The sequence below is a fragment of the Ambystoma mexicanum genome, chromosome 1p, assembly GCF_040938575.1.
Source record: "Ambystoma mexicanum isolate Mex_15411 chromosome 1p, UKY_AmexF1_1, whole genome shotgun sequence".
NCBI classification, from domain to species: domain Eukaryota; kingdom Metazoa; phylum Chordata; class Amphibia; order Caudata; family Ambystomatidae; genus Ambystoma; species Ambystoma mexicanum.
Window position 1 is genome coordinate 164,599,216 of NC_090921.1, and position 24,618 is coordinate 164,623,833.

The window sequence follows — 24,618 nt, forward strand, 5'->3', positions numbered from 1 at the left end:
ACCTCTGGCGGGCTTCTGTCCAGAAGCCCTCCTTTGGCGTCTGGATGTCTAGGTTGGCTGAATGTGAGGGAGGGGTTTAGTCACCCCCTGCACAGGGTCTCCTTGGAGACCCAAGTCGCACTTTGTGTCGATTGGCTGAGGTGGTTGTCCGGGCTGACAACCCCACAGCTGAGTGATTGACAGCCAGGCTGTGTGACTGGGGGATTTTGGCATAAAAGGCAAGGCTCTTGGGTTGGAAGTCAGTCGCCACTGGAACTGCAAGAACCGAAGAGAAGCTGAGAAGACGGCTGCTGCAACTCCCGAGTCCCGGTGAAGCCCTGCTGCAGTCCTGAGCTATCTACCCTTCAAAGAAAGAGGCTCCCCTTCTTGGTCGAAATCGCTGCACACAGCTGTAGTGGTCCGGATAGCCATCTGAAGAACCTCTCCTGTTTTAAAGGAGCGCACCTTTAATTCACCGTTGCTTCGCTACTGCTGGCCTCATCCCTGGGTAGTGCAGATCGCTCCAGACGTCGTCCTTCTTGTCCCCATAACTGAAGCTCCAGGAACCGTGAGTCTGCAGGAACTACTAGGAACAACTGCCATGGCACCAGCTTTCTTCAACAAATAAGGTACTGTATCCGACTTTGAGGAATTGGGGTGAATCCTTCTTCCTCACCAAAGGCTTACCCTTTTCTTCCTTCCCTCATAGCTTTTGCTTTCCTTTGTGACAATATCTAAGTACTCCTGGCAATCTCGAATCGTGAACTATACTAACCGTGTGATCCTTGGCAACAGGACCCCTGTTACATTTGACACTGGCGCAGGCCTATTGACTTATCTACTGGGTAGAAGGTGCCCTCTCATTCAATCTGCCTTGACAAAAGTATTGCTATGATTTTTATCCCCAAAACTCTTGTGTTAATTCATGTGCTAAGTGTGTTTGACTTCGGTTACATTTCTTCCAGCAGGTACGCTGGTCTTTCGTAAGACCGAACTGTCATTACTGTCAAAAAGCGGTCGCGTGTGTACTCCCGTTAACGCCTTTGTTTGTGAGTGAAGTGAAGTGTTTTGTAAACAGATGGTTTAAAAATAAATGTACTTATATTTTTTAACCAGAAACCTTGAGTCCTTGTTTGCTTGAGTCACAGAAATGGTAGTCTTTTGTGTAATCTCTACTACGGCTCATTTGCTCTCAAGAGGAGTCTGGCTGCTCAGCCATTGCTACCACTCATTCTGTGTAGTACAGGCTTGTACCAAAGGTGAAATTGTATTACCACTTGTAGTCTTGATTGTGTGCAGTGGTCCCGAAGGGCACGATATATGATTCTGCCTAACAAGTAGAACCCAAGAGGTTCCTCCGGCTTGGGCGTTTCCTCAGGAAGGAGTCACCCTTACGGGGTGTGATGGGAAATAGCGGGCCCCCCTGTGGGCCTCGATCTCTGCTTGACAAAGTTTTTCAAGTCCTCTGGAGGCGATCTTTCAAAGAGCTAGGTTAGCCTGTTTTTCAGCGCACGTGGAGTCAGTGCGTCGCACGCGGTACAACTTTGCCAGCCATGGTTAGGGCCAAGGCAGCGGAGGCAAAGAGCGTGGGGGTCAGATGTGGGAAAGAGCCCCTCGCAGGCTGGACACCTGCTGAAGCCCGCTGTATTCGACATGCGCCGGGGAGGAGTGCGACGCCAGAGGACGGAGTACCTGAATGACAAAGAGAAGACAAAAAAGATGAGAGAAGAATAATTTGGGGAAGAGCGTGTGGTATTAGATGGCCGAAGCCAAACCCAGGAGTGCTGGTGAAATCGGCCCCTACCCGTCAACGTGGAAAAGGGGACCGAGGAGTGATTTCGGTGGGCGGAGTCAGGGTACCACATGCACCCAGGGCCACACCCCCACGCGCCTATAAAATTAAAGGGGAAGAAGGTTTTTACTGATGAAAAAGGTTCAGTCTCCCGTCCCTTGGAAGGGACGCCCATGTGGTATGGAGGAAAGGAGACTGGACGCAAGAGTACATTAATGGAACTGACCAACTAAATCGTTAATATATTCTCAATTCTTTTAATCAAATTCCGTCAATGAGAATATAAAATTCTGATGATATTGACTGGGTGACACTGTCTCTAAAAAAAATCAACAATCTTATGATATGTCAATTTCATTCACTCATCACAGAACTAATTTGGGAACATCGCACTGACCTTATGCAACTGGGGCTTCACCTCACCTTGCTTAACTCAAAGGAAGAAGCTCCAGAGACTCATGAAAAAAAAATGGTGGAACTGAACACAAAACAGTCAAATAACCTCAACCCAATACTATCAAATGAAAACATGCTTATCCAACTATCTTCCTTGGCCAGTTCTGTTCAGGAATGGTCATGGGTTGAACCATTGATGAAGACTTATCACTAAAACAGGGGAACTCCCAATCGTAGCATTGAAGTCTTGAGGTTCATGTCATGGAAATCCTGCGGATTCAAGAATTTGTACTCTTGGTTCAACACGCTTGAAGTTACTCATAAATCCACGGTTATTCTAATGCAGGAACCTATGAAACTGCAACACTTCCATCTAAAAGGCTGCACTACTTTCATCTCGTTAGCCAACATAGGTCCCCTAGGAAGACCTTTTTGGGGGCTTGCGGTCTTAACAGATCATTCAAAATCCAAAACAAAGATGATTGCATCACTTGAGGAGCTGCTGGTGATAGAACTACACAGAATGCCAAAAACACCACCTTTGTTATTAATCTCTACTGGAATCCCACGAAGGTGCTCTTATCTGCGATGTTTCACTTATCTCTGCAAAATCCTTGAGGATACCTTCCACCGTAATCCCAATTATTTGGTAGTTATTGGCAGTGACTTTAATTGCAATTGTGCAAGCGGCACCACTCCTAAGCAACCTCTAAGTTACTCAAAGTGAGATCCAGCTTTTGCCACTAGAGGGCAAAGCTGGGACACTTTTTCGGAATGGGATATCCACCCAAATATCAGATTATTTTTATGTCTCGTCACATCTAGTAAAGACAAATGAAACAGTGATTACTTCCAATCCACGTCTAGGTGATCATGTGATCATTAAAGTCAGTGTGAATTATAGATCTATGACACATGAAATAGGGCCCGCTTTGTTGCTATTAGAATTTGAGCGTTCTATACTCTCCCTTCGGTGAAACAACAAATGTCATCACTTTACTGCCACACTAAGGAGACATTTAATGCTTGAGGTTAGAGCTCACACCTGCGTGACTGGTCTCCAGTCACGCAGGTGTGAGCACCTTCGTGGGATTCCAGTAGAGATTAATAACAAAGGTGGGTCTCCAGCAAGCTGAGAAGTACAATAATGTCTTTATTAGAAGTGCTCTCAACTATCTCGCCAAAGACACCCAGGCCAATTATACACGTAAAAACAAAACACAGACTTTGCAAGCTTGAAACGGATTAAAAACAAAACTGAGGGAAATTCGAGTTTGTGGACTTCCGGCCGAACAATACTCAGAGTAAACATCAGAGGATTCAGATCCACAAGAACAAAATTAAATCACTAAACTTTCAGATGCACATTGCTGCTGACAATGAAAACATGATTAAACATCAATGCACACATGACAAAAAATCCATTTGGGTTCTTATGAGGGATGCCTCCAAAATCATATGGTCGTGCCCATGGGTTCATCTATTTCTGCTGAGGTGTGGGTTAGTCATTTTACGCAAACCTATCAAACACCTCTCGCGTATACTCACATCACAGGTCTGGTTTATAATAATTAAATTCTGGGACGCTGTCAATGGACCATCAGGGATGTGCAGTGGGCCATCTCCAAGTTTAATTATTGCAAAGCAGCTGGTCCCGACGGCAATCCATCATGTGCTTTGAAATCGGATCCTCCACTTTGGGCTTCAATTTTGAAAGTTAAATATGATTTAATCTTTAAATCAAAACGGGGTCCCTGAATCAATACCTATCTTCAAGAAAGGGAAACCTTCAAATCAAAACCCTGACCTCCTGGCAATAGGAACCCAACCTTTGGTATAAGTCTGTACTACACAGGTTGTTAGTGTGGTAGAGTAGCCAGGCCTATCTCAAGAGGGGTCAATGTGAGCTGTAGGGGAGTTACACAGTGATTCAAAGTGACAAGTATCCAAATAAACTCTTACTTATTTTAATTCTTGTTACAGGTCACATGCCTGTGGGCGCACAAGGTTTCTTGATTAAACAATTTAACAGTCAGTTAGAGTAAGCCTTCTTCAGAAGGGAGCAATATAAAGGGGAGCAATATAAAGCAACACACAAATACACTTCCAAAATACACACACTTTGCTTTTCTAAATCAGCAAATACCCATTTGGGATGGCATACAGACACTTCCTACACCCTCAGGTGACTTCAATAGTTAGGGCGCGGTTGACATTAATAGACCATGGTTGCATTTAGAATATTCTTGGAGTGTCAAAGAAAAGAGGGTTCAGAATAAAACAAGTATTCATACAATTATTCTTAACTAGGCAAGTACTTTCAAAACCCCCCCAATGCAAAGTTAGTTAACCCTTTCCTGGAAGAAAGGCAAGACACATAAGCAGAAGAGTCATTCAGGAAGCCAGGCCAGCCAATGTTAAGTTAGCAAAAGTCAAAGTGAACTGAATCACTTCTTGTAGGTAAGTAGACAGACTTTTCAAAGTTTTAAAAGTCTATGTAGAATAGAAGAAAGCAAAGTAGGGCCACAAGCGGATTAGGCTTGTGAGGTAAAGAAGCTGCAAGCAACTCTACAAGAGCAACCTAGACAAGTCTCCAACGAAGACAAGCAAGGTGGCACAACAAGAGGTAAGTTCACTCAAACTTTACAGTACCTTTAGGTTGAAGAAATGTGGAGCAGATGGCTTCTGTTCCTGTGCAGCTCCGCAGATCCTGATGTTCCTAGGCCTCAGTTGTGAGGACAAGAGGGAGGACTTCTGGCGACTCCTGCACTACAATGGGACGGACACCAACCACAACAGGCAATAGTCAAACAAGTGGCACTTTGGTGTTTCAGCTCCTCGTCTCTACAGCAAATAGCAAAACCACGGTTCCTGGATGTCAAGATGGGCTTTCCATGCATCTGCGGTCCCGCACTCTTGAGGGGGCTCAGGCTCGGTCAGTCCTGCTTCCTGGGAGTCCGGTGGATCTTCTTGGATTTCTAGGCCAGCTTAAAAGCAACATACACAATCTGGTGTTCCTCTGCCTGGCTCTTCGGTTCCAGCAGCGACTGCAGTGGAAATTCAATCAACTTCGAGAGGATGTCCAGGTGGCTTACTTTCCAGTTCATTGGTCCCACCAGGGGAGAAGTCATCCTTGCAGGGGCTTCTCTGTCGATTCGAATTTGAGGTTTCTGCACAGCAGCAGGACTTCACCAGGCAAACCAACGGTCCAGGAGTTGCAGCAGGTGTCCTCTTCAAGGTCTTCCTCGTTTTCCTTCGTCCAGTGGTCGACTCTGCCTTCCAAGCCAAAAAGCCTCGCCTTTTATGCAGGTTTCTCCAATTCATTCCAGCCTAACTGTCAGTCACCCAGAAGGGTGGCAATCACCTAAGAGTGCATTCCTGTCTCCTAGGAGACAAAGCACAGGGAGTTTCGGGCACCTCCCTTGCTTTCTGCCCCCACCAGACACCCTGGAGTCAGAGGCGGGCTTCACTTGTGAATCCCGCCAAAGACAAAACAAACAAAGGGACCAAAACTAGTTTGTCACGCAGAGAATCTCAAGAAGGACCGGTCCACAAAGAAACGGCTGAAAAAGAAGACTGTGCCATTTTGACGAAAATGGCACCCATGGGTGCCTTACCGTGGCTTCAAACAGCCTGCGGTAAAACACATAATGGTAGTAAAAGGTAATCCACTGCCACCAGCCATTAATCGAGGAAAAGGTAACAAAAATGTTACATGAGAAACTAGACAAAGGGGAGACCCCCTCCAGCACCCTATTGTAAGATAGTGTGTGCTGGGTCTAGAAAGTTACAAATATAAGTAAAGCCAATTTCAGTTTACTGCTCTTGGAAACAGTAGTTTATCCAAGAGAAGGCATTTAAACCTTTGGGAAATCTGAAAGACTTCCCTGTGCCACTGCACTGAAGGTGCTGTGTGACAATGTAAAAAATTACGCCTACGGATTTTGAGTCCACAACCAAAAGAAACAGAGTTAAAAATCACATTAAAATACATATGAGAGTGAGAAAAAGGGTCTGACTCTCTAGGATAAAAATTCAAGCCCTCAAAATCCAGCTTGGGGGTCTGCTGGGGGTCTCTAAGGTAGAGAGGCATTAGCACATTTCCCAGAATTCTCCCTAACAGAAACACTAACATATTGTTATCACATGTTCCTTCTTTGAACATGATGGAATCAAATGTATTGGTAAAAATAATGTTGGTGACACCAGTTACTCGAGAAATTTTCTTTGGTTGAGATGTATAGGAGGGTGGGGGAGTTTTGATTGTCTCGCTTACTTGTCTTTTGACCGCAATTAACAAGGAATTGATGCCAAATGTGAACTTTTAGTACTGATCTTGTTTACTTGCGTTTTCTGCTGCTCCTAAATGTCATGCTCTGCTGTATTAAGCTCTTGTGTTGTGACTTAAGCATAGGCTTACCATTGTTTTGCACATGCGATATTTTGCACAATGCATCATGGCAACTTGCGCACTACAAATTGGTTTTAAGATACATTTTTATCATGTCGTGTTTAGGGAAACATATGTAAAACCAATATTCTTTTTTTTTAATTCAATTACAAGTTGTGAAATGTTATATTGAAAAGGTTTTGTATAAACCATATGCAATAAAAAAATATGGCCATCTAGGCTAGATCATATAGTGGCAAACAATGGGTGTTCCCAGTTGCTTTTAGTGAACTAGGGAAGCGATTCCACAGTTGTGTTACTGTAACTGTGAAGCTTAGAGGACCAGTTCTAGACTTCCTTAAAAGGGAAGTTCACTCAGAAATGTTATTGTCCCAATCGATCAGGCATGTATTTTAAGCTACTGTAATTGATCTTAAAAAAATGTCCTATGCATTTTACCTTAGTTTTCCTCACATTTACAAACGTGAAAAAACAACAGGTTGAGCGCCACCATCTTGTGCTAAATCTTATCTGATAAATCGCCCTAGGTTTAGGTGCCCTTGCAGCAAGAATATTGATTGCCGCACCGCAAACTGACATCACTAGACGCTTACGCCCCTTTTCACAACGCCAATGCACGTCTCATGTCAATGTCCTCTGTGGCAACCTATTAACGTGTTTCCATGGAAATGCCAAGACGCCCCGTTCCCCCTTTCTCCATACTGTATGGGCGTCCCTCAATAGGGACGGGAAACAGAATCTTTATCACCAGAAAAATGGTCTTTCCTTTTCAATGTAGTGATGTGCAATGGCTCAATGAGAGCGATCTTGTCCTAGAAGCTTCCGGACACCTGAATCCAACGGGCGCAGAGGAACTCCTGCAGTGGCCACATCTGTAGCCTGCAGAGTCGGATGAAATAAATGCATGACGACATGCCGAGCAGAGACTTGATGGCCCTCACTGTGGCGCTCTTCAGAGCGAGCAGCCGTTTCACCTTGCCCAGGATGGTCGCCACTTTCTCCTCCGACGGTAACGCCAGGCATGACACTGTGTTGAGGTTGGATCCCGGGAACAGCGCGTCCTGGGATGTAGTAAAGCAGGACTTTGCATAATTCACAGAAAACCCCAGATCCGCCAGTAGTTGGACAGTCCTCGCCGTGTGGTGACGGCGATGCTCCTTGAGCTGGCCCGGATGAGCCAGTCGTCCAAGTAAGGGTAGACGTGGATCCCTTTCAGTCACAGAGGTGCCGCCACCGGCGCCAGGCACTTGGTGAAGACTCTTGCTGCAGACTTCAATCCGAAGGGAAGGGCCACAAATTGGTAATGCTTCCCCTGAATGACGAAGCGCAGAAACTTGCACTGTCCCATGTGAATTGGGACGTGGAAGTACGCATCCTCTAGGTCCAACAACGACAGAGTCTCCCTCTTCTAGCTGTCCGAGTACATGAAGAAGGGTGACCATTCGGAACTTGATATATTTGTTTAGTAGCCGGAGGCGAGATTGGGCCTCCAGCCCCCGGTCTTCTTTCTCATGAGAAAGTACCTTAAGCACACTCCGGAGCCCCGGAGCCACTTTTGGACGAGCTCCATCACCCCTTTCTTTAGCATGGCCCGAACATTCAGCAGCAGCCGAGGGATGTGGTTTTCTTGACGGGCCACCAGTAGTATTTGTGGACATTTCCGTTGAAACTCAGGGGTGTGTCCATGGACAAGAGCGTCCTGCACCCAACGGTCTGGAGATGGTCTTCCACACGCTGACAGTTTGTTTGCCGGCCTCCCACCGGGGTGCACAAGTGGGGGCACAACATCATGGCCGGTTCATTCTTGCTTGGACGTCAACGGGCTGCCTTGAGGTCCCTGGCAACGACGTCCTCCAAAAGCCTTGGAAAGGCCCCTGTTGGTCTCTTGGGCCGAGGAGCGGGAGGGCTGGTGGTACAAAGAGGAGCTCCTGCCGTAACCCTTGCAAGCATAGGGAGACTTGCCTCCTGAGGATCGAAAGGACGGCCGTCGCTGCTGTAGCGTGCCCAGTGCACATTCCATGTCCACCTTGATGGCTTGTAGAGACTCATCTACAGCCTTCCTGAAGAGATTGTCTCCGTCAAAGGGCATGACCAAAACCCTCATCTGGACGTCCTGTCAAAAGTTGGTGGCCTTGAACCAGCCACAACGAAGGCAAACACTGTTGCCTATCTGGCGGAACACCGCAATGGCGATGTCCGTGCCACTGTGATGGCGTGGTCTGATGCCACCTCGCCTTCTTGCAGAATCTCCAACGCCTCCGACCTCTTGTCATCAGGGAGGAAGTCCAGAAGGGGAGCGAGCTTGAACCACGGCTCCTGGTCATAGCGCGCTACGATAGCGAGGGCGTTGGCGGCCTTGGTGGTCATCGTTGCAGAGTACATAACATGTCGTCCCATAGCATCCACCTTCTTCCCCTCGCTGTTGGGAGGGGTGGATGCTGCCGAGGATGAAGCGCCCAATGACTTTTGGCCGCTGCAGAGACTGAGTCCGGTCACGGTTGGGCCCGCAAGCCCTTGGGCGCAGAGTCTGGCACCCTGTATTTCTTCTCTAGGTGGTTCATCTTCGCTGGGGCCGTAGAAGGGTTCTTCATGAGACAGGCTTCGTCCCAAATGTCATCCAAGAGTGGGACTCAAAAGGATGGTCTCTCTCTGCCTCGCAGTGCTGGTATAAGAAGCCCTCCTTCTCCTCTGGTGCAAGCTGGAAGAGCTCCGAAGCTCTGGAGATCATTGTATGAAACAAGCCTATCTCGTCCGTCGGGGAGGATCTGGGAGGCAGCGACGGGAGGTCCCCATCCCACAGGCATAGTATGTGCCCGTCGTCGCCGTGTCAGGATCAGTCTCATCCCTCGGGGGAGGGCAGCGAAGGCTGGCAAGGAGGCAGTGGGAGCCTCTTTCTCTTCTTGGCCGGCGGTTACCCCGTTGTCAGAGGGTCGGCCGTCATGGGAGCCACGAGCAGGGCTGTCAGCTTAACAGTCATCCTCATCTGTATCTCCGATACCAGTGTATGTAGGGTAGAATGTCCACAGAGAGGTCTCTAGAGGGCAGCTGAGGGCAAATAGGAAGCTGGGGCGCAGGAAGAGCGCCAAGGGCCTCGTCGTCCTGAGGCTCTCCGTCACCTTCTGTAGCGGGACAGTCTTGGGGAGATAACCGGCATCTTCTCTGGGGTCTTCTCAATGGGTTGGAATGAAGACTCCCTCCTGGCAGGGAGGAACATTCTTGCCTTTGGAGGAGTGCCCTGCAGGTCCGCGGCCTTCGAAAGGGATGCCACCACCTCAATGGAAGGCGTAGCCTTCGTCGGGTGTACGTGGGCCTTCGTGGTCAGGACCGGTCCCTTGTCCTGCTTGGCCTTCTTGGCCGCCTTGTCCTGCTTGGCCTTCTCCTTAGAGGGCAGGTAGGAGCCTCAATCCCCCTTGGCCTTCTCCGCCATGGGCAGGCTGGCTTTGGACTTCTCGTTCACCGTCTCCGGGGCCACCTCGAGTTTGCCCAGACGGTCCGATTTCCTCTTGGATGACGAACCTGAGCATTGGCTGGTGACCGAAGTTGATGGAGACGTCGGACGAGCCGTGGCCGCTGAGAAGCCTGCTGCAACGGCCCTCCCGGTGGCAGTGGACTTGCAGTGCTTGGCCTTTTGTTGGACCCCCGCGGGAGGTGCGCCCTCAAAGGACTTAGAAGCCTGCTAAGCTTTAGCGGATCCGGTAGAGTCATGCTCCTGGGACCCATCCAGTGCAGAGGACTTGGTCTGCAGCCACTCATTCAGCTGCTTATGCTGATCCTTCAACGTGCATGTCGAGAATTCACGGCAAAATACACAATTATCCTCTTTGTGCGTCGTATACAGGCAGCAAAGGCACTGGGAATGTTTGTCCGAGAAAAAAATCTGTAAGCTGCAGTCTGAGCAAAGCTTGAAAAGGGGGGTGGAATCCTTCTCCTTAGACATGGTGCACGTGGCATAGGCCTGGAGAATCTTCGGAAACATCCAAGAAGAAACGCTACGAAATACGTTTCTTAATCGGAAGGGTGAAAAATAGAGTAAAACTTTCAAAAAGTGAAAAATGCAGTAAAAGCTCGGGGGCTAAGCATGAGGACTCCCAACACTTGAACGTGTGGTAATATTCTGAAGATAGCTCCCAGAGGAGGGGCTTAGGTAGAGGGCAGTCATTGGCTAGGGGCAGTATGACCCAGAGCTCAGTGATTGGTTGTTAGGAGAAAGACAGTTCAGAAATGAAACCGATTTTTTCTTTTCAAGGATTGACAGCCTGACGGGGAATATTCATGAGCAAGCGAGTCAATGCCAGTGCCCATGCTGGAGAAAAAAAGGTTTCACTCTCTCCATGGTTAAAATTAAAAAGTCCTGAAGTCCAGCAAAATAGCTGGGGTCTCCAAGGTTGAAGGGAATTACCACAGAAATGAGAATTCTCTAACATGCCTCTTCCCAAAAGTAATGTTGGTTTCACTTCACTATTCCTGTTAAGATAATTGTATAAGTGTTCCCCAACTGGGTCTTGCTTCCTTTGACCTGCTTTTAGCCGGCCCAGAATAAATCAGCATTAGCTTTTACCTACCTAGAGTAACTGAGTCATTCATAATGTGCAACATTGGGATTTGCTCCCCATGGTCTGTTTTAGACGAACAAAAAAAAAAAAAAAAAAAAAAAAAAAAAAAAAAAAAAAAAAAAGCCTTAGGTGTATACCTGCCCCAAGTTGCTGATAGCTCCATGAACAAGTATATGGGTTTTACTTACCTCAAGTTAGCTGTGCGCCATCCTAAAATAAGTTACAAGAGTTACTGCTTATCTCAACCTGTGTTTCACTGATCTCAAAAGCACCTGTAAATTAATATTACATCCTTAGATTTTACTCACTTAGTATAACTATGTGTTATCACAAAAGTAGTTCTAGGTTTTTACTGTACCTAGAATAAGTATTCCAATATTCACAAAATGTATATTGTCCAGTTGACTGATTATGTGATTTGTTACTAAGTGTCACGGTACAACTGGTAGGGTCTACAACCCTTGAATTACTGAATTTAATCTGAAAGTAACCATTGGTTTTTACTCCCCAAGAATAGGTGTGACCTTTACTGAATGTGTATGAAAAGGATTGACTTCCCTAGAACTACTGTTTGGTGTTCCAAATAAGGTTATATATGTACCTTCAAGCTTAGTGTTGTGTTTTTATAATTGTGGTTATATTTAATGTGATAGTACTCATTTAATATTTATCTGGACCTAATTGTATTAATATTAACCATTTATTTTTACAATACATAGTGTTTAATTGTTTCTTTGTTTCTTTGGACCGTTTGTATTACAATTTCATTTGTGCTGATTCTACAGCCCTCTCTCTCTCCCAAGATCAGCGTGACTGCTCTGTCTACACTACCAACAAACTCAGGTGGTACAGCCTTATATTTTTATTTTTTTTTGTTTGTGGTTACACAGTAACCTTTACAAAAGTTACAACATAATAAGAATACATAGACAAATGTTAACATGTGTTCGTATTTTTTTTCCTATTCGTTTTACAGAATGATTTTACGGAATAAAACATCACAATTAACACATTTCCAAAGTTACAATGATTTCTTAGGATCGACAGTTACAAACCACAATGCATTTTCAAGAATCTCAGAACTGAAAATTTTAGTTTTACTCGATTCCCGTGAAGCATATCTAACCATAATAAATTCAAATCCACACAGTCGGTATTGGGAACGAATTGCGAGAAAAACTTAATTCGTTCAGACCTCAAAACATTGCATTCTGTTAGAATAGGTCTTAGGTTTTCCAATGGAACCGTGGATTTACAGTATCTGCATATAGGAACAGGTGCACAAGCACCAGACCTAATATTCAAAATGCCCCCAGTACGTTGAATCTAAACCTCATGAAGCCGTGCCTCCATGTTCTCTCAGTAAATTTAAGCAGATACGGCTCGGTAACACCCATTTGTTTTTTAAATTGGACACAAGTTTACAGTATAATTTCTTGGTCAAGACTTCCGCAACCGTGGAATTCCAATCATGATGAAGGAAAAGAGTTTTTACCTTCATAGGGTTGGAAATCAAAAGCTCTCGGGAGACACCAACTTTTGTACAGCCTTATACTAAGAGTGGAGTCGTGTACTGCCTTAGTGGAATGGTTTTGATCAAGTTGTGTAGAACTTCAAAACAACTGTCCTAACAGTCTATTAAGTGATTTCTTTGAGTGTCACTGCATGACTGACAGGGTCTACTACCCTTGAATTACTGTTGGTATTCTTAAAGTATATCTAACCTGGTTGTATTCACCCAAGAATAGTGTATTGCTATACTGAATGTATAACTATTAAGTTAGACTCCCCTTGACTTGCTATATGCTCCTCTAAATAAGGTTATACCTTGGTTTGTATAACATGGATACTTAGTTGGTTTATGTAATTGTGCTTATATGATATATAGTACTTGCTGCCCAAGATTTATCTTGGCCTATTTGTATTTAAATAAACCCTTAATTGTTTACAATACATAGTGTTTAAGTGTTCGTTTAGACCATATGTACGGTACAATTACTTTGTACCAAGCTACAGTCCTCTCTCTCCCCTAAGATTAGCCTGGCTGCTTTGTCCATGCTACTGTCATGATGCCTACCCCCGGGGACCCAGACCACGTCCAGCAACCCCGGAAGCAGGCATCAAGTTATCCTAAGCAAGCCCAACAACGCCTGCTAGAGGCTATTTGGGTCCAGTCCAGGCGCCTATGGCGCCAGGCTCGTATGGAGAGTCAGTCCTGGCGCCATAGGCGCCAGGCTCATAGAAAAAAACTTACCTGATGCAGACCATGCTGCAAACTTACCTGATGCAGACCATGCTGCAAGAGCTCCAAGCCAAAAGAGGCTTGGAAGGGACTGCTGTACTTAGGGACTATTTTTTACTCGGGCGGGGCTGGGGAGGAATACTTACCTGGGACTACTTTGGGGGCTATTTAAACCACGTCACAAGAGCAGCACACGCTTCGCGTTATTCTGCATCCAGCAGCGTAATGCTCACCGTGCCTGCAAGTCTGCATCCAGCCTTCTGCCACGCCCACCTCGAGTTTGGAGCTCCTAGAAAAAGGGAGAAAGAAGGAGAAAAGGTTAGAACAAGAGCAATACATTTAATCCTTACCTGAATTTCCGATCCATCGCGCCTTCGAGCTGGAATAAAGAAGTTATTTTATGTGCGTCGCCTCGCCTGCTGCAGCGCCGCGCTGAACTCACTGGCCTTCGCAGCATCTTCACATTCCACCGCATCCTCCTGCATGTTCCCACCGCACTCCCGCACCTAAGGAGAAGAAAAGAACAGCAAGGTGAGCCAAGGGAATACACAGAGGAATATTATTTACCCCCCCATAGACTTACCTGATTTTACCGCCGAGGGTACTATTCCTCTTCACGGGTCGGCGCAGCTTCCACTGGTTTCTCGCCGAACCCCGGCCCCTAAGGGGAAACAAAAGGACAGCAAGGTGAAACAAAGGGACAAACAAGGGGAAACCTCCTCACCACAATAAACTTACCTGATTTTACCGCTGGAGGCATTATTCCCCGAGACTTCATACTTTCTCTCAGCGCCTGAATAAGGGAGAAAGCAAAAGGTTACATATTGACATTATTTTATCGAACTGTGTTGGATAATACAAATCCTTACCTGAATATTACTGGTTGGCACGAGGAACTCTTCGCTAGGGTCAAGCTGCAACCTGCAAGGAATCGGATAAAAGTGAAAGTCAGGCATTTGAACTCCTACGAACTTTATATTTACGGCGTCTTGCCGGGAATCTCGGAGTCAATATTGTCCTGGAACTCACCAATTCCTTCGAGCCAGTGAAGGAACTGGTTATCAACGCACCCCTGCGCTCAATGCAGGATGGAGAGCTCATCTTTTCAAACCATCAGGTGAGACTATAAGAGGGGACATCAAAGGTGATCTGTGGGGAGAACAGCGGGGGTGGGGAGATTTACGCTCAACTCCACGGGTGGTTAATTCCCTTTCTCCATTTGCAGAAGAATATTCCTACGGGCCAAGCAAACAAAGCTAGGTGGGCCAGTCCAGTCCATCATCTCGGCCCTACGCGTCACATTGGTGGAGACCGCAGCTGTCCAGTTCCGATCGACGCCTCTGTGGGGGCCAGGTGAGCGTAACAGCTACCCACATTCTCAGGTGGTACAGCCTTATACTAGGAGTGGAGTTTTTGAACTGCCTCAGATATGATTTTATAGAAAACTGTCCAACACCTCTGTATTGTACTTACAGTTATAACACTAACACATTTACAAGTATCTCTGAAAAAAGTTTAAAATGTGTCCTAAAATACTTTCTTTCCTTTGAGTTGCTGAATGCCATTCTTAAAAGTATAATAGGCTATTTACTTACCTTGAAAATGTGTTTCACTTTTCTAGAAAGTAATTGAGTTGGTACTGTTATCACTCCTGAAAATGAGTGTAAAAGCTTACTGTTAGGCAGAAACCTGTGCAGTTCCCTTAGGGACCACTGCAAAAGAATTAAGACTATAGGTGTTTGGCAGTAAACCCACTTGGTAGCAGTCTGTACCACACAGATTCACTTGGTAGCTGTGGCTGAGCAGTCAGACTTCCCTCAAGAAGAGTTAGGCAGTATGCAGAGTATACACAATAGGTACAGAGACACAGTAGTACAAACAAACACTGACCAGAGCTTTGGTGTAAAAGTATATAATTATTTATTTAAAAACACACTTGTGATTTACACTAGCAAAAACGAGTTAAGTAAATTCAGCACACAGTCACTATCATATATACACAACCCTATTCACTTATTAGACGAGTCTAGTGAGAAACACCACTTATTTTCAGACAGAGGTGAGCGCTTAACATAAGATGACACCAACAAGTTGTAAAGAAAGGGAGGGAAAAAGGCAGAGTTAAGGAAGCACACAAGTTTCAATACTTTTACAAAGAACCACAGTAAGGCAGGACAGGCAGAGTTCTACCGGAGAGCAAGGAAGTCAATTGCAAGGCCCACTCTTGGAGAGAGCAAGCAGAAGGGGTCCAGGTTCACACAGTGGGGTTATGCCCAAAGAGTCTTGTAGATAGTTTGCAAAAAAAGGATGAAATTAAAGTCAAGAAAAGTTAGCTAGGTTGTCCCAGGCTAGCCCAGGTTAGAAAGTCGAGGCTTTACTGTCACCCCGAACGATCTGTCGCAAGGGAAGCCAGGCGGGACACAGTACCTTAAGTGTGAAGGAAGCTCCAGCGGGGCAGTTGTTCCTGGCAGCTGGTGCAAGTCGGTGTTTCGTCCAGAGGAAGAAGTCTCGCCGTGGAGGAAAGATGAAGGTCGTTGCACTGCCAGGGAAGAAACCAGCCGTGGAGTTCTCCAGTTAAAAGGCACTACCCTTCTCTTCGCGGTAGTGGTAACCCGTGGTATTCCGGTTGCTGGAGTGCTTGGCACGGGCAAGGCGGCCACGAGATGCTCCAGGAAGGTGAAAAGAAGGCCAAACTGGTTATCCCCACCAGTGAAAGGAAGAAGACTCTCCAGACTGGAAATTTCCTCTGTCGTCGGGAAAAGTGGTGAGACGGTTTGGCAGGGCTCCACCGGTGGTGTCGTCATTGCAGGTCGGCTCAGCTTGTCCCTCCTCGGATTCTTAGGTACTGTGGCGACTTCTGAAGTTCCAGTCCCCAAAGCCCAGCTTTTATGCAGCACACCCCTATTCACTCAGCCTAGCTCTCAATCAAACATGCTAAGTGGTGAGCCGGCCGGCTCACCACTTGGGCCAATCACACAAGAGTGCGACTTGAGTTACCAAGGTAACTCAGCCCAGGGTGCCTAAACCCCCTCCCACACTCCCCATGGTACCCAGACAGAGTGGCACCACTTTTGGAGGCTTCTGTGGAGAAGCCCGCCAAAAAGTGGCACAAAGGGTTCGACTTGGGTTGGAGTCACAGAAGAGAACACAAATGCCATTTTTGAACCGAGTGCTGGCAAAAAATACCAACCGGTGAATTAATATTAAAGAAATAAACCGGCAGTATGTTCGAGGCTATAAGAATTAAATAATTAAAGTTGGTAGCCTCGAACAATGGGAAAATCCCATAGAGATATATTTGCGGTTGAATATAAAAAGTAGTATCCACTGCGACCAGCCGAAACTCGATCAGGGGGGACGGAGACGTGCCCCCTCCAACAACAGACCCCGGGGCAATCGAATTGCCCCGACCAGTACGTCCACAATATGATGGTTTGTACTAGTTTGGGACTAGTAAAGCCAATGGTGACTTTACATGCCCTGGGAGACAGTAGTCAGCCCCAGGGTATGGAGTCTATGTTGGGGGGTCGCTACGACACCCCTGGGTTACGGCACAGAGGGTGCTGTGTAACCCACATAAACACATGAGACCCTATGGAGTAAAAGACCCAAAAGCCCATAAAACACATTGAAAGATAAAGGAGCACCTCAAATCATGTCTAAGAGTGGGAGTAAAAGAGTCTCCCTCTTAGCAGGAGAGAATAAAATAAACCCCAAAAATCCAGCAAAGCTGCTGGGGGACTCACTAGGTTTGGGAAATTAGCCTTACAGAGAATTCTCCCCAACACTTACCAATAGGGTTTACTCGCCTTGAACAGCAGTTGACATTCTAAAAGTGTACTTTTGGGCTGTGTTTACCGTTAACTGCATAATGCATGTCTAAAATAGCATTACAGAGTTCTTACTTATCCTAGAGTTACATAGTGCCCCTCTGAAAAGTCTGCTAGAGTTCTTAACCTAGAATTGTGTCCCATTCTTCCGAAAAGTATTGGTGTAACTGACTATACCTGTAACTGAAATAGTTAAGAGTTGTTAAGTAAGACTTGGTGCAGTCCAGCTGGTGAGGACTACACAAGACTTATCTGCTTATTATTAGGTAACCCACCTTTCAATATAGGTCTGTACTACACAAATTGGTAGTGTGACTGAGCAGCCGGGTTTACCTTAAGAGGGGTAATGTGAGCTGTACAATTGAAATTAGTAAGTACAAGTAGCCAAGTAACATGAACACTTAGTTATATATAAATATTTATTTATAATATACACAAGGTTTAAATAAGCATTCTTTAAAATGGTTCATCTACTAGTAACATTCAATCAAAGTTTGGATTCAGTTTTTAAAGGACAATAACAGTTGGTAAATACTTAAGGTTAAGGTCAGTATTCAGTTACCAATTCAGTTTTTGAGTTTGTAAATGAAGGAAAGGTTTGAATAAGACAGATATTGATATTCTATTTGTAGCATGCTCATACACAAGTATTTCAGTGCGTGACGAGGCAAGGGAGGGGAACAAGGGAGAAACAAAACGATCTTACTAGGCCCAGTGACATTGAGAACGCGCAAGTGCAGAGGCGAGGGAAAGGAAAAGGGGAAAGTGCATGGGGGAGAGGAGTGGTAAGTGCTGAACAAAGGAATACATAATAGATCACATAAATAAATAAAAAACAAACAGTGGTAGGGCAGCCAGCAAGTGGCAAGGTTTAAGGCAACAAACAGGGTGTGTCTGATAAGTGCAGAAAAAAGGGGGCAGAGGGGTACTGTAGGGTTACAGATACAGACCCCAGTGCAAGGGATTGCCAGGAGGCAGTGCGGGTGGGTGACAGGGTGAACAGGTACCTGGTCAGAAAGTCAGAGGGTAACCAGGTGCACGATGCCAAGGCAGAACATATCAGCAGGGTAGAAGAGGAGCAAAGGCAGAAGCAAAGAGTAAGGTCTTGAGGTGCTTCCGGAACCGGAGATGGTTCTCCTTTTCAGAGTGCCAGAGAGGCTGTTCCAGAGGGAGGCCCCAGCTGAAGACAGATCTACCCCCAGCTCGTTTCTTAGAAAAATGACTGACCAAGAGAAAGTTTGAGGTGGAGGAGTGAAGAGTTCGGGAAGAGTTATTTATGGAGGGACAGCTGAAGGCATTTTGCACCCAGGCCCCAGAAAGCCTTGTGGACAATGCAAAGGGTCTTCAATGTAATCCTTTCAGCCAACCACTGGGAGCCAGTGGAGAGATTTCAGGTTTGGATAGATATGATCCCAGGGCTTGAGGCCAAGGACAAGTCTCGCATCCTGTTCTGGATCAGTTGCAAAGGGCGAAGAATAGAAGCAGGTAGATTTAGAAAGAGGCTGTTGCAATAATCCAACCTAGAGAGAACCAGGGCACGAGAGACAGTGAACTTCCGGGGGAAGGAGAAGAAAGGCAGAATATCTGAGGAGGTGACGTAGGAAATTTGACTTTTTAGAGACATCAGAGATGTGGACAGAGAAGCAAAGCATGGAGTCAAAGATGACCCCAAGGTTCTTAGCCTCGCATGTGGGGGTAGGAGGAGGGCCAAGAGAGGACGGCCAGAGAGTGACAGGAAATGAGGGTGAAGGTGTACCGATGAAGAGAATCGCCGTCTTTCTGGCATTGAAGCAGAGATCGTTGGCGGCACTCCAATCCAGAATGGCAGATAGGCAATTAGAAAGGTGGCAGAGGGAAGCCTGAAAATGGGTCAGAAAATGGCAATGCGGTGGGTGAGAGTTGCCAGGTATTGGTTAGAAAGGGAGATAGAGGAAAGGAAGGACCCAAGTTGGATCTGGGAGGATCGATCAGAGGGGAAAAAAGTCAGCCTGACTAGAGCCTGATCAGTGATACCCAGGTTGTCACGGAGACGGAAACAGTTGAGCAGTGTGACGGGGACCGTTGAGCAGGATGGTGGTGGTGATGGTGAACGTTAAGCTGCGAGATGGCCAGCTTTTACAGGAGTTTGCCCAGAAAAGGAGTGATGGTGATCGAGCGATAGTTAGCCGGGCAACAAGTGTCAGCTGCAGGTTTCTTGAGAAGAGGGTGCACAAGAGTGCTTGAGAGGGGACGGCTCCAGAGGTGAAGGAGAGGTTGCATAAATCAGCCAGGGCAGGAGCGAGAGTGTCAATGTGATCCTTTATGGTTTTGGAAGAACAGGGAAGAGAGAAAAGAGGAAAACATACTTTCAACAGTTTGTATAACAAATACAATCTCCTAAAGTGAGGCAGGTAAACCTTTATCCCAGCAATATTAGTAATCACATTTATAACCTATGAGGGAACAAGTGTTGCCAAAGTCGGACGGTTCAGAGGAGTGCCTTTAGGGAGCTAGGACAGCCAAAGTCAATGGACAAAGTCAATAGTTCTGATGCACTCCTTAGACAAAGTCTTGACAAAGTTAGTAAGTTCAGAAGAAATCACAGTAACTCAAGTGAGCTACTTTGCAGAGAGCGCAAGCTGTTAGGCCAGCATAGGTGAGGGCACTGCAGGTGAGTTGGTATCAACGCTAAAGTGGTACAAAAGCATTTAGCAGGACAGGAAGCACACCTTATGGCTAAAAGGTGAACACTCTAAGCCCGACAGAACATGTGATTAAGAAAAAATGTTCCAGCTGGATTCCGCCTTGCTACAGCTTGGCAGACCCTGGTTCCTGGACCTTGGTTGTAGTGACGAAAGGAAGGACGCCTGACGGGCTCCTGCACTCGTCAATGGTCACAGGACCCCTGGCATTGGGCTTCTGCAGCCCGGTCAATATGAAAACGGGGTAAGCACAGCTGCAGGGCTGCACCAGGCACTTAGCGGTCCAGGACTATGCTGCTGGCGTCTCGTCACAACTTCTTCGGATGTTCGTCTCCACTGGTCGACTCGCCTTTTATACGATTTACCATTCATTTACAGCCTATGCTGTCAATCACACAGCAGGATGGCTGTCCTTACAGGACAGCCAGCTGGCTAATCAGGACTGGTTTCATTCAGGCACACCTAGAGACAAAGGACAGGGAAGTTTCGGGACCCTGCCTCACTTCCTGCCTTTCCAGACACACGGGAGCCTGGACGGGCTTCAGGGCTGAAGCCCACCAAAAGCAAAACGCACAAAGGGCTCAACCAGTTGCAACTAACAGAGTAAAAGCCCACAAGTAACTAACAGAGAAAGGCAAAAAAAGAAGACAAGAGCCATTTTGAGAAAACGGACACCCATGGGTGCTGTACTGCAGCTGAGGGTTCAGCCTGCGGTAAAGATGCACACCGGTAGTACAATTAAACCACTGCCACCAGCCATTTAAAGTAAGTTAGTGTAACACAAAAAGTTACATGAGAAGTGGGCTAGGAATTACTAAGTAACCCCCAAGCACTCCACATAGAAAAGTAAGACAGGGATCATTTTACTATTGTTGGGAACGGTAGTTTACCCAAGGAAATGGAATTAAACATTCAGAGAAGTCCAAGGGACTTTTTAGTGGCACTTCACCTAAGGTGCTGTGTGGCTCCATGCAAAAGGCAGATGCCTATGGAGTTTGTCAGACTCCATTAAACAGTGAAAACACAAAACTCCTAGTGAAAAAAAATCCATGAGCGTGAGAAAAAGGTCCCACTCACTAAGGAGGAAAAAATCACAAGCCCCAAGTCCAGCAAAAGAGCTGGGGGTCTCTAAGGTTGAAGGAATTAGCACAGAAATGAAAATTCAACCCAACAACAGTTATCCACCCCAAAGCCCGATTTAACAGAATATAACGAGATGCAAAGTGGAAGTAGAACATAACCAAAACTCACAAACATTTTAGAAAACAAGCCTATTGGTGCAGGTGAGACTGCAGCAGATTACATTGCTAAGAAGTCCGTTGTAAGTGAGAACATCAGGCACTTGGTTACATGTGAAGTAGTGGAGAATGGGGGCCTGGCTCATCAGGAATGATTTATTCTGCTTTTTAAGAATTAACAGTTTTAATACTTCATCAAGTCCTATAACATGGGAGGGAACACTTCAAGAATAGCAATTTGATAGAAGATAGCTGTTAGAAAAGCATTCAGTCATGGAAATAAACACATGGCTTCTATACAAACAGCATTGCACTTACTTCGACCATAGTGCATTGAAAGTGTATTCGAAATTTTAAAGTGCATCAAAAGCCATATATCATGCAACTGCTTGTCCTATTCTCAGCTTTTCTGCTGCTTTCAGCACTCCGTGTCTTATTTCTGTCCTTCCAACAAGATATCTGGTGATGCTATCTGCAACATGACCAACTATGCTTGTGTCCTACCCATTCTATGGTTTTTTACATTAGTACTAAGTCCTCTACAATGCCATTTACCAAAACGCAGGTAATCCGTTACATACCCAGGATACTGGGGTCTGCATGTAGCATTACAGGCCGCTTCTTCATCTTGCTAGCCTGGCTGCTGTCAAAGGATGGCTGCTTTGGGTTGTGATTGGCCTGAAACATGGACTGCAGGCTACTGGGACTCAGCCAAGAAGACTCCTGGACATTGACACAGTCAAGGATAGAAAGTGAAAATAAATTAAAGTCTACAGCAACCATTCCAACAGAAACATTCAGAATAAACTCTACAACGGTCACCAGCACGGTCAGAAATTAGGTCAGACGGTTAGATCATAATACATGCAAGAAATGATTATGAAAGTCTAAGCCAAGGATCAATACTGAACCAACCATGAACTGAGCACAATCATTTATAAGCACAGAGACATAAAAGTCACCGCATCCATCAATCTATATATAGATATGCACAATGTTTGGCACATAAGAAGGGAGTCTGAAGGACTGTTCACTTTCCAAGGATAGGTTGCCCCCAGTCGACATATAGGTCATCACAGAGACATCAAATCTTTTCCAGATATTGTAGACATCTGCCTAAACTGCTCCCCCAATCCCCATTTCCTGTTAACACATGCCTGCTGCTGTCGCTGCTGGTTGGCTTTCTGTTTGGCACGGCGCTCCAAGAACTGCTTGGCAAACTCTTTGGCTTCAAGAGTGTCCCCCAGGTAGGACCGGATATAGTCGTGAACATCATAAGGGGATTCAACTTCTTTCAGGAACGAGACGAAAGTTGCAGCTGGGAAGTCAGGAGACAATGTAATATATGGTATCAGATATATTTTCCTTAAAGTGATGCAAGTCAACCTGAATAATATAATAGACTGTAAAAAAACGACAAAAAAATACCAAGTAAGATTGCAGGCGCGCCAATGTGTTAGAATTGTGAGAAAGGTTATTCTTTTAATTCGGGAAAACCTACTGTAAAAACAACTTTTGTATAAGCCCTTGCTCAGGGCTATCCAGCCATTAACACTATGGGGGCCGGGGAGGAAATGCACCCGGCCCAAAAAACGTCAAGGCTCTCGTTTAAGTAGCTAGAGTGGCAGTTCGTTCTGGCTTAACTCTCAGGAAGAGGTAGCAGACAGACAAAAAGGAACATTTAGTGCACACTCAGCCACAGACAATACACCACACCCATATACAGAAATATATATGGCAAACATGACTTCCCAGTAATAGTCTTTCTGGCTTGTATCTCCTTAAAACCACATACTTTTCATAGGCTGCAATCTAGTGGTTGGTGAAGAGCTTTATATATTGTTTTTTTTCGAATTCAAAAAGTAAGTGGCATACCTGTAAAACTATCCCTATACTTTTTTGGGTACCCCAGATACTTTACGAGCCAACGTCCTCATATTAATGGTATTCAGACATTGTATGTAAAACTAACTTTATTACTCCATCTTCCTTCCCTTCTGGGGAGGAGCATGTGATTCTAAGCAGATACACACCACAGAAAGACTATTACTGGCAAGTAATAATTGTGTTCTGGGACTTTGCATAGATTAGCAAGCAGTATTCTGAGAAGGTGGTCGGTGACCTGAAGGCGTAGATGTAAATAAGTTCTTTAAGCCTGCTTGTCCTACTTGAGGATCTGCTTGATTTTGTAGCAACACAATTATGTTGAGTAAAAGTGTGAAACAAACTCCATGTAGCTGCCTTGAAAGTGAATGCAGATCCTGCACTCCTAGTAGAATGCGCTGTAGGGTTAAGCTGATTTTTTTTTGTTTGCTATAGAGCAGCACATCTGAATACATCTGACAATGCACCTTGAGAGTTGCTGAAATGACTGGATCACCTTCTCTTCCTTTGCCATGGATGAACAAGTTACTTCTTACCTGGTAACGCTCTTTCGATGGGATGTTCCTCCGACGTATTCCTTACCTTGATAGATTCACTTCCAGCTTGCTGGCCTCGGAAAATGTTTTCAGTAGAGTGCGCTGCACGGCGACGTCCCTCGAGTTGGTGTCCCTCGACAGCCTCCGTATCGGCGCCGACGTCATCATGCGTATAAATAGACTCAGGCAGCGTCCGTTGCTCAGTTCCGTTTTGAAGCTTGAAATTCGCTGTGCATGAATTGGTTATTGACCTTGAAGGAGCGTAAGCTGCAACCACAAGGGAAGTTTTACTGAGGGGATGGATGGGAGGGGCAGTAAGGAATACGTCGGAGGAACATCCCATCGAAAGAACGTTACCAGGTAAGAAGTAACTTGTTCTTTGAAGGGATTGTGTCCTCCGACATATTCCTTATCTTGATAGACTCCCATAGCGTGGTGTGTAAACCGAGGTGGGAGTAAAGTTGTCATATTCCTCTTTAAGAGTGAACAGTGTAACACAGCTTAGCCAAATCTAGTCTCTTGGCTAGAGGAGGAATCCAGATTGTAGAATTTTGTAAAGGTATGTGCGGACGACCATGTGGCAGCCGCACATATGTCTCAAATCTGTACCCCTCTTTGGAGGGCCGAAGAGGCTGCCATACCCCTGGTTGAATGAGCCCTAAGATTTTGAGGGGGCTCTTTCCCTGCCAGTTTGTAACATTCTAGAATGGCTAAAATAATCCATCTGGAAATGGTCTGTTTTGTGATTGGCAATCCTAATTTGTGCCCTGTGTAACCTATGAACAGTTGGTCTGCTTGCCTAATCCTAGCAAGTCTGCTGATATAAAAACTCAAGGCTCGCCTTGGATCCAGCCTATGTAGCCTCTCTTCCTCTTTCCCTGGATGGGGAGGATAGAATGAGGGTAAGGTTATCTTCTGAGTGATGTGGAATTCAGAAACAACCTTTCGGAGGAAATTAAGCTTCACTTGCAGGACAACTTTGTCTTTGTGAAAAATTGTATGAAAGGGTTTACAAGATAGGGCTTGTAATTCGCTCACCCGCCTGGCAGATGTCAAAGCCACTAATAAGACCGTTT

At 45.8% G+C, this 24,618-nt stretch overlaps 1 protein-coding gene across 4 annotated transcripts in view; it reads right to left on the minus strand.

Annotated features, from left to right (window-relative positions):
- Positions 1–24,618, minus strand: part of GIGYF1 (GRB10 interacting GYF protein 1) — a 1,784,248-nt gene that overhangs the window by 41,401 nt on the left and 1,718,229 nt on the right. For all 4 annotated transcript variants that reach the window (XM_069645982.1, XM_069645992.1, XM_069646001.1 and 1 more), the window contains 2 exons: positions 22,280–22,440; positions 21,704–21,845 (listed from right to left, as the gene is read on the minus strand). In XM_069645982.1, coding sequence (XP_069502083.1) covers positions 21,704–21,845; positions 22,280–22,440 — 303 coding nt within the window. The remainder of the gene's footprint in view (positions 1–21,703; positions 21,846–22,279; positions 22,441–24,618) is intronic.